Here is a 10,659-nt window from a genome sequence, read left to right as displayed (position 1 = left end):
TGGTTTGTTCCACTGACTGGGAAACTCTTACATGTATGTATATTTACACTTCTTAGTAAAATGTCTGTCTGGAGAATATCTGTAGAGGGAGGGTGGTAGAGGACAGCAAGAAACAGATCAATCGTGTTCTAGCTGTTAAAGATCGTACAGCGTACTAAATGTTAACATGCTGACAGAATCTGTCCACAATGTTATTAGTATTTAAGTATTCTTGTTACTTTGAGAGTCCCTCTATATTTTACGAAGAGAAAGTACTAATACTGGATACACAAAAACTTTCAGATTTGATTCCCCATACCAAGCTATTTGCAAAGATTTTCATTCTACAATTTAGAGCTAGCTGCTTTGCTTTATCCACCAACTCTACAGTCAATATTCCTGTTATTGTATATACAGTCACTTCTACCACAGCATTTTCTTTGATGTGTTCTATGTTCACTGTATAAATAAATGTGCTAAAACAAATGAAATAAAAATGTCTAGATACCCCATTTCATCTCTTAAATTTGTATGAACTAAATAGTATATTTCTAAAATGCAGAAATGCCATTGACCAAACAGTCCCCATACAATGGCAGGCACTTATGCATTCACAAAAGGTTGTATCTTACTGGCAAATAAAAAAAGAATCATTCACTAGTGAATTTGAGGTCTTGTGTGTTCTGAGGTAATTTATCTTTAGTATCTGTATTAATCTTTGATGTAAGATCATGTTCAGTTGTTCTATACGTTGGCTGCATCAAAATCGCTTGAGGAATTTCCTCTCAGTGCTTGGCTTAGAAATATTTATTAGAGTTTAGGCAGGGAATCTGTATAGATGAACTGTGTACCCCAAGTTATCTACTGCTATGTTAACATTCCTTTTGACCTCTTACTCTTGAAAATACTTGGAGCAGCTCAGCCCCAGGGTTGACACAATGTCAGGGTAAAACTGTCGTGCCCTGGCTTGTTCTAAACCAAGCTGTCCTCAGTGGAAGAAACTCAAAAAGCTAATGAGAAAACTAGGGAGAGAATTTTAAAAGCTGAAAAAAAAAAGACTTTGCCCACCATAGGAATTAGTTCCCTAACATTTCATAAAACCTTTCTTTAACTCTCCTAATAGTTAACACCAAAACTAACTTTTCATCTCAGGTCTCCAGGCAGCCTGTTTTAGAATGGTGTAACCAAATAGGATGGTAATTGAGCTTTCTGGAGAGTGAGTGGCTGTCTGAGTCAGATCTCAGACTAGCATTATAAAGTCTGAAATAGAACATAATCCTTACTCAGCAGTACTGGCAAACTGACTTAATTTTGTTCTTCAAGTCAGTATCACATGGGGGAAAGGAAATATTCCATTAAGTAATAAGACTAAATGAACTTACTGCAGTTTTAGGTGACTGATTTCTTTTTGTTTTTTTTTTTTTTTTATACACCTGGAAGGGTAAATTTTTAACTGAGGAAAAAACTGATTTTATCCCTTATAATAAATACAACACAGCAACAAGCTCTGCAACAGGAAATTCCAGAACTATATCACACATGCTTAACAAACAGATAAATATATGAAGTAACAGGCTAAATAACCAATGTCCAAAGTCACAGCTATAGGCCAGAGAAGGTTGTCAGGTTATGAGAATACAGAGTGAATGAATTAGAAAAATCAGCAATTTTTCAATAGTCTAATATATATACATATATAAGCATAAATACATGAAAATTTTAAAAAGGCAATACATTTTTTTAAAAAGGCCCATCTATTCTTTGACTGCATCACCTTGTGAAAAATAAGCAGTAAAAAAACTAAGGTGATAAACTGAACTAGAGATTTAAAATTCTAATTGTCCAAGATGAAAATACATTATGCCAAGATCCAAAGGTGTTTGGGATTTTCCTGCGACCTGCTGTGAGGCTGAGGCTTAGTGAATCCTGCCCATTAAGGAGATTGCCTCTTTACCCAGATAAGGAGATGTGCCTGTCAACAAAATAAAGCTACTGTTGCCATCCTTCTTGCTAGACCTATTTATTGTTCACCTTCATTAAACTTTACCTTTTTTAGATATGCTGACTTAGAGATCTTCCAAAGTTGTCACCAACTAAATTCTGAAGCATTATCCACGCCAATCCCCCCAAACACTTGCTTCTTTGATTGCAAAGAGCAATCCTTTTCCCTCAGGCCAGTGGATTCCATGTTTCATGTTTTATTCCCACACTCTGGAGCCCCTGGATCTTTCCATTCAAAACACAGACTAGTGGCTTGCATCTCTGACTGATGATCAGCATCTCCTTTTAAAAGTCACGGCTTGCCAGCCCTTCAGCCAACAGTCCGGCTCTGAGATGCGTCCAGATGATTTTGATTTAAGTCATATTTGGAAACCACTGATTCAAACTGTATTCCTTCATCCTCAAAATGTGCATTTAGTTATTCTGGATGGTGGGGTAAGGGTGATCTTGTAAATGCAGAACAAATGTAAATGGTGCAAAAGCACAGAGGTGGGGAATTACTACTGTTCATCAGCAGAAGGTCTAAAAAAGTGACACATCAGACATATTCAAATACAAAATGCATTTCAAAGCAAATTAATTTTTTGATTATCTGTTATTTTAAATTTTCAACACCATGTTAGCTCAGACTAAAGAAAGACTACAACTGAAAATGGTATTTCATCAGTTCTCATTTCCAGATGATTCTATGTTACAGAATACAATACAGAAAACATATATTCAAAATGACTAAGAACTATCCACCCTATTTACATTATGGACATACAAGTCATTTCCCAACTGAAGTTGAAAATGTTCTTCCTTTCACATCACCTCCCCTAACATAAGTTTTGCTAGATAACACAATTACGACTGCATAGTTGTGTTTGTTACCAACCTTCCCTTCCCAACCAAATAAAGGAAAGAAAACTCAACTACCACAAAGGCACTGAACTGTGGCTTGCTTCTGAAGCAGCTCTAAGGATCACCAAAGGTTTTTGCTGGTTTTTCCCCCTCTGAAATAGTAAAGGGTTACATCAGAAGGTGAAAAAGAATCCAATCCAAAAAGATTGGCACCCAAAAGGCACTGTTGAGACGACTGATGTGAAATGCTAAAAATTCATGCTCTTTTTCCAAGGGACCATTCAAATGACACTTGCAGTACACTGTACAGAAGGACCTACATGCTGAAGGGAGTACAGCTGCCCACACAGCCTAATGCACATCTGGAAGACAGATTAGGACTGCATGTCACTGGTTCAGAGATACAACATAAATCCCTCAAAGGTCAAGATGCAACAATCCTCTTACCAAAGAATTAGACCTTTAGGGAACCTTTGCTGTGCACCCACTGTCAGAGGCCAAACCACATTTAACAGGGGCAAAAGGAAACAGAAGATAGTATTTCCGGAAAGCACTAGTTACAAACAGGAGCAAACCTGGACTCTTTACTCACCATTTTAATACTGCTGCCAACTATAACAGATTAAAATCTGTACACATGACAAAGTGGGAAAAAAGTCCAAAAAGCAATCGTTTTTCAGCAAAAGAACATTCTAGGTAAGAATTATCACAATTAACATTGCTACAGTAAAAACAATGGCAAACATGGATTTGGCACCACATTTACAAAGTAAAAGCATGCATTCTTAATCTTAAGACGTCTCCAAACAGAAAAGACCATGGAGATGGAAAATGAGGGGCATCTCTACAAAACTCTCTATGATAAAGACAAACAAGCAAGAATCAAGGCAGTCAATTTAGTAGATTTGTAGCAGGAAGTTACCAGTTTTGTTTGGAACTTAGCAATTTGTATTCCTAATTGGCAGTCAGCCTGGGATGTCTGTATCTGAAGGTGACATTAGCATACTACATGAGCATTTATCTAGTAATTTGGTAAACAGCATAAACAAAGTTAATCTCCAACCATAAGTTTAAAAAGAAACAAAAAAACAAAACAAAACAAAAAAGCTAGACTCTTGCTGCACAGCTCTCCAAGGTAAATACCATTCAGAAATGGTAACTATATTCTGAGTAGGAGAGTAACAAAAGCTTCAACCCAAGATACTGTACTTACAGTCCCAATAACCAGAAAGAATTATTTTAAGTAATTACAGAAATACTATATGTTGACCATACCAAGAGTTAAAAACAGAGTTCCTACTAAGAGGAATATTTTCAAGATGATCTTTATCACATCATGTGCATAGGTTTGTGTTTTAATAAAGATTCTTTCGCAAACAAAGAAAAAAATTTAGTGAAGCTATTCTCTTGAGGAAACAAAAACCTTTAAAAAAGGACCATTAGGGGGCTGGTTAAGAAGGAAACACAAGTAAGCTACATATTGAAGGTCTGGAATGCAGCACCTCAAACTTCACATCTGCCCTAAACATTCGAAATTACAAAATCCAATGATGTCTTGATGGTCAAATTATGCTCTACAGTTGCCCAATTCCAATGTCTGCTGTGAGCATGTCAGGTCACATGCAAGCTCCTTAAGAGAGAAGACTGTGCTACAGAGTGCTAGAATTCCACATGCTGCCGCCGTGTCTGGTCCCACCATGCTTGCACTGCCTACGAGACAGCCACAGACGTCTGGTCTCAACACTCCACACCACCACAGAAACTAGAAGAGAAGAACAGTCTGAATTAGAAAAAGTCTACAAAGCCAAGAGAGCAGTCCTACAGCAGTATAACTGAAATGTTCAAAATTTCACCTTGTATAAACATTCACACCCTTCAGTACAGTCCACATTCCTTCAAGTTGTTTTTAATGATGACATCTGTAACAGCATCAAAAACAAACTGCACATTCTTGGTGTCTGTGGCACAGGTGAAGTGAGTGTAGATCTCCTTGGTATCTTTTCTTCTGTTCAGATCTTCAAACTGACACTGAATGTAAGCAGCTGCATCTTCATATGTATTGGAACCTAAAACAGACATTCAATAGGCTCAGTCCAGATTATAAAAGCTGCCTGAAGGACTGGAGTTGTGGTGCAGCAAGTTAAGCTGCTGCCTGGGACACTGGCATTACATATGCATGGCAGTTCAAGTACTGGCTACTTCACTTTCTGATCCACCTGCCTGCTAATAACTTTGGGAAAGCATCGGGAAGATGGCCCCAAGAACAGGGGCCCCAAACATACTTGTGGGAGACAAGGATGGAGTTCTAAGTTCTTGGCATAAGCCTGGCCTAGCCATCATGGCCACTGCAGCCATTTAGGAAGTAAGCCAGGACACAGGATGAAAGATTTCTTTTTCTTCTCTGCCCTCCTCCCATCCCCAACTCTCTCTGTAACTGCCTTTTAAATAAATCTTAAAAAACAAAAGAGAAAGCTGCCTGAACTCTAAGTCAAACTGTTACTATTCATACACACACACACATTTAAAGATCTGTATATTTTTATTGGAAAGAAGGGCATATGGAGATGAGAAACAGAAAGATCCTCCATCCACTGGTTTACTCCCAAAAAGGCTGCAATGGTGGAGCTGAGCTGATTTCAAGCCAGAAGCCAGGAGCTTCTTCCAGGTCTCCCACATGGGTGCAGGGTCCCAAGTTTTTGGGTCATCCTCTGGTGCTTTCCTAAGCCACAAAAAGGCAGCTGGAAGGGAAGTGGAGGAGGCAGGATATGAACCGGTGTTCACATGGGATGTCAGCTCTGCAGACAGAGGATTAGCCTTCTAAGATGCTATGCCTGCCCTACCTCTGCTTTGCATTTAGACTCCTGGTTCAGCCTTCAATGTTAATGTTAACCCTCTAACTTGGATTCTTAATTTTACAATTTATTTGGGCAACGGGGTTGGGAGGGGAGAGAGAGAGACAGAGACACAATGAGAACGAATCTTCTACTGACTGTTCACTCCCCAGATGCCTACATCTGAGACTGAGCTAGGCCAAACAAAGAATCCTGGAACTTAATCTAGGTCTTCCAAATGTGATTCAAGTACTTGTAAAATCATCTGGAACAAGGGTGGTGGCTCAGTGGCTAGCATCCCATGCAGATGCTGGTTCATGTCCCAGCTGCTCCACTTCCCATCCAGCTCCCTGCTTGTGGCCTGGGAAAGCAGTCAAGGACAGCCCAAAGCCTTGGGACCCTGTACCCACCTGGGAGACCTGGGGAAGGCTCCTGGCTTCAGATTGGCTCAGCTCTGGCCATTGCAGCCACTTGGGGAGTTAGCCAGTGGACAGAAGATATCTTTTTCTCTGTCTCTCCTGGTCTCTGCAAATCTATCTTTCCAATAAAAAAATAAATCTTTAAAAACAATAAATAAATAAATCATCTGCTGCTTCCCTTGGGGTGTATTAGCAGGAAGTTAGAATCAGAAGTTACTCTGACTCAGAATGTGGGCACACCAAGTGATGTCTTTTTTTTTTTTTTTTTTTTAAATTGAAAAGATAGGTTTACAGAGAGGAGAGACAGGCAGAAAGATCTTCCATCCACTGGTTCACTCCCCAAGTGGCCACAACAGTTGGATCTGAGCCAATCCGAAGCCAGGAGACAGGAGCTTCCTCTGGATATTCCATACGGGTGCAGGGTCCCAAGGCTTTGAGCCATCCTTGACTGCTTTCCCATGCTACAAGCAGGAAACTGGCTGGGACGTGGAGCAACCTGAATATGTACAGGGACCATATAGGATCCCAGTGCCAGCAAGGTGAGGATATAGCATTTGAGTCATTGTGCCAGGCCCAAAATACATAAATCTTAAAAAAAAAAAAAAGACTATCTATCTTCTATCAATCTAAAATGAGAATGAGCTAAGGAGAGGGAAGAAAAGGAGAGATGGAGATGGAGAGCTTCCATTGTGCTTCATTCCTCCAAAGCCAGCAGGCAGGTCTGAAGTGAGCTGAAACCAGGAGCCAGGAATCCCACCTTAGCCTCCTAGTCCCCTACATGTGTGGCAGGAGTCCAAGATGTTGGGTCATTCATCTACTGTTTCCTAATGAGCATTAGCAGGGAACTGGGTAGGAAGCATAGTAGCTGGGACTCAACTGGCACTCTGCTGGCAGGACAAGCAGCAGCATTAACTCAACTGTGCCTCAGTGCTGCTCCCTCGCCTTTACTTTCTCAAGTAAGCCTTTTCTCCCTATCCTAAAACGTGGCTACTTTCTGTATAAGTACCACGCACTAACTGATTGTGCCACTGGAGCTCCAACATGGCTACTTTCTATAAAGTCACCCAAATCTCACTTTATTTTCTCACTTTTAACAGAAGACTACATTCTTAACTACCCAGAGGATTTAGAGGCCATGGGAAATTCAGTAACATCTTAGTTTCTCAGCCCACTGCCTTGCTTAGAAAGCTCCTGCTTGAAAAGTAACTGCTCAGCCTCAACTCTTTTTCTTAATTGCTGAAGGAAACACAATAGTTAACATATCTAACCATTTTAAAGGTGTACAATTTAGTAGTTCCCTATCCCACAACACCCTCTTCTTATTAGCTAATCACTCCTCATTTCTTTGTTCTCTGTCCCAAGGTAACCACCAATGTGCCTTTTCTGTCTGTTTTGGGATATATATATATAGTCAAGCAATCTGAGTCTAACCTGAGCTTTTTAACAAAGGAGACTCACAGGAAATGTAGTAAGGTCATCTCATATCATTAACTGAGTACAAAGGCAGGAGAGAATAAAGAAAATGTACAGAAAGAGGAAGGAGAGAAAGGAGATGCGGGGAAGCATGCTTCCGGGGTTCCTGACACTTCCGTGTTTCTTCTAATTCCATCCTAACACCCAGCAGCACCCTAGCCCATGACTTCTATGTAACATCCTCTGATGATCACCAGAGCTTTTTACAGTCTAATTTTTTATTAACTTCCTTCCCCTATTATCTATGTTTTCAGTCTCCACATAATCTTTCTAGAGCACAGCTTCTGCTACTTTATGCACCCTAATTAAAATGCTCCAATTCCTAGAAGTAGAATGAGGAGCTCACATCATGGCACAGGGAATCAAGCCACTGTCTGCAACTCTGGCATCCAATCTTAGAGCACTGATCCAATCCCAGCTACTCCGCTTCTGACCCAGCCTCCGGGTAACACATAAGGGAAAGACGACTCAAGTACTTGGTCCCCTGCCAGCAACACGGAAGACCCAGATGGATTCCTGGCGCCTGGCTTCATCTTGGTGCAGCCCAAGCTGCTGTCGCCATTTAAGAAGTAAACCTGTGGATGGGAGCTAGTTGCTCACCAGCTTGCTCTCTGCCTTTCAAGTAAATAAAGCTTGAAAGAGAATCTACATGGGTTTATCCCACCATCTCTCCAGGTGTTAATTTCTTTTTTTTTTTTTAAGATTTATTTATTTATTGGAAAGTCAGATATACAGAGAGGAGGAGAGACAGGAAGATCTTCTGTCTGATGATTCACTCCCCAAGTGAGTACAATGGTTGGTGCTCCGTCAATCCGAAGCCAGGAGCCAGGAACTTCTTTCCGGGTCTCCCACAAGGGTACAGGGTACCAAAGCTTTGGGCCGTCCTCGACTGCTTTCCCAGGCTACAAGCAGGGAGCTGGATGGGAAGTGGAGCTGCCTGGATTAGAACCGGCGCCCATATGGGATCCTGGTGCGTTCAAGGTGAGGACTTTAGCTGCTAGGCCACGCCGCCGGGCCCCAGGTGTTAATTTCTTGCTATATTTTCATGTAGGCAATTACATTTCTTGCAAATATAATTATTTCCACGTGCCTGATGATTTTTAATTCATCCTCTTAGGTGCTCATTCAAGAGGCCAGTGTGTGGCCCAGCCACCGCTTGTGATGCTGATATCCCATACAGCCACTGGTTTAGGTACTCATTATTCCACTGTCGTTCGAGTGCCCGGCACATAAAAAATGCTTGGGCCCCTGCCACCCAAGTGAGAGACTTAGAACTCCAGGGCTTCTGTCTTCAGCCTGGCTCAGTCCTGGCTGCTGCAGGTATTTGGGGAATGAACCAGTAAATAAAAAGAGCTCTGCCTTTTTCTCTCTCTCTTGTTTTTTAAATAAATAAACAAATCTGAAAAAGAAAAAGCTCATTCTGGTGTCATTTACTGTAGATTAGATCTCCCCGATCCCATCTGAGGTAACTGCTTGTTTTCTACAAACGCACATTTTATACTACTATAAAATTATTCCTGTGTGTGCATGTCTCTGCAACTAGATGTCACTTTCTTGGGTACAGAGATTCTGTGTGACCCTCAGGTTTTCTTAAACATGGACCAAACTGTAAGTTTTGTCCTTCGCTTTTTTCCCCAAAAATCAGGACAAAAATTCAAAACATAAACATCTGGTTATGTCTGAAATGATATTTGAAACTTAAAGAAATCGGAATCATATATTTAATACAAACATTGCTACCAGCAAATATACTCAAAGATGTGTATTATACAAATCATTCAAAACAAAAAGCCACTGTTTGATCAACCAAAGTGCTGATGTGCAATGTGTACCTCTAAGGAGATCTTCCCCGACCCTCACCTGACCCTTACCTGTGTATTCTGGGTAACAGATAGTTAAAGGACTCCTTTTAATTTTTTCTTCAAAAAGATCTTTCTTGTTAAGAAAGAGAATGATTGAAGTATCTGTAAACCATTTGTTGTTACAAATGCTGTCAAACAGCTTCATGCTTTCATGCATTCGGTTCTGAAAAAGAATCAAAGGATGACAGATTAGTACTGACAGTAAAAGTAGTATAACTTCAAAATAATAGATCAGGGCCTAGTGCAATAGCCTAGTAGCTAAAGTCATTGCCTCGCATGCATCTGGATCCCATATGAGCACCAGTTGTGTCCCAGTGGCTCTACTTCCCTTCCAGTTCCCTGCTTGTGACCTGGGATAGCAGCTGAGGACGGCCCAAAGCCTTGAGACCCTGCACCCATGTGGGAGACCTGGAAGAAGTGCCTGGCTTCTGGTTTCTGGCTTGGGATTGACTCAGCTTCGGCTATTGCGGCCACTTGGGGAGTGAACCAGTGGATGGAAGATCTTTCTGTCTTTCCTTCTTTCTGCATATCTGACTTTCCAATAAAAATAAATAAGTCTTAAAAAAAAAAAAAAAAGAAAACGATAATAACAATAAAAAAAAAGATCAACAGGCTTTAAGTACTGAATGAAATTCATGGAAATACACTTGAAAGCTGAGTCAGTCCTCATTTTGATAATTCTTTGGGATTAGAAGAGCTAATAAAAGGGTTTCTTTTTTAAAAAAACTGTTTGTTTATTTAAAAGAATTGGAGAGAAACTGTCCATCCATTGATTCACTATTCAAATGGCTGAAACAGCTGGGCCTCCCTCATGGGTTATAGTAGCCAAGCACTCGGGTTATCTCCTGCTGCTTTCCCAGGCACATGAGCAGGGAGCTGGATCAGAAGGGACGCCTGCTGGTCACAGGGCTTAATCTAGTGCACCTCCAGCCGCACCAACCAAAAGATCTAATTAGCTCACTCATCATAGGGTATCAGCTAACCTCCCTGATAAATCAGAATACTAAGGCTATTAAGCTTTGTTATAACAAGCAAACGGATGCATCCAGTCAGCGCTAGTTACTTTCCTCTTCCTGGCTGCATTAGACCAACTTTTTACCAAAATCTCCAACACACCATTTCCTCATCCTCAGCCAGAACCAGGTCATAATCACTGAGGGCCACGCAGAAGATGATCGCAGTCACTCCCTCGAAACAGTGAATCCATTTTTTTCTTTCTGATCTTTGGCCACCTACATCAAACATCCTGAG

At 40.8% G+C, this 10,659-nt stretch overlaps 1 protein-coding gene across 1 annotated transcript in view; it reads right to left on the bottom strand.

Annotated features, from left to right (window-relative positions):
• Nucleotides 1-2,633: 2,633 nt before the first annotated feature.
• Nucleotides 2,634-10,659, bottom strand: part of GNAI3 (G protein subunit alpha i3) — a 41,136-nt gene continuing 33,110 nt past the window's right edge. Inside the window, exons 6-9 of the mRNA XM_040999197.1 lie at nucleotides 10,525-10,654; nucleotides 9,418-9,571; nucleotides 4,677-4,889; nucleotides 2,634-4,585 (exon numbers count right to left, since the gene is read on the bottom strand). Of these exons, the coding sequence (XP_040855131.1) occupies nucleotides 4,699-4,889; nucleotides 9,418-9,571; nucleotides 10,525-10,654 (475 nt within the window). The 3' untranslated portion in view covers nucleotides 2,634-4,585; nucleotides 4,677-4,698. The remainder of the gene's footprint in view (nucleotides 4,586-4,676; nucleotides 4,890-9,417; nucleotides 9,572-10,524; nucleotides 10,655-10,659) is intronic.

This window comes from Ochotona curzoniae, unplaced genomic scaffold, assembly GCF_017591425.1.
Source record: "Ochotona curzoniae isolate NIBS_2020 unplaced genomic scaffold, NIBS_Ocur_1.0 scaffold_1037, whole genome shotgun sequence".
In the NCBI taxonomy this organism is placed as follows: Eukaryota; Metazoa; Chordata; class Mammalia; order Lagomorpha; family Ochotonidae; genus Ochotona; species Ochotona curzoniae.
This window is presented reverse-complemented; position numbering and strand designations above follow the sequence as displayed.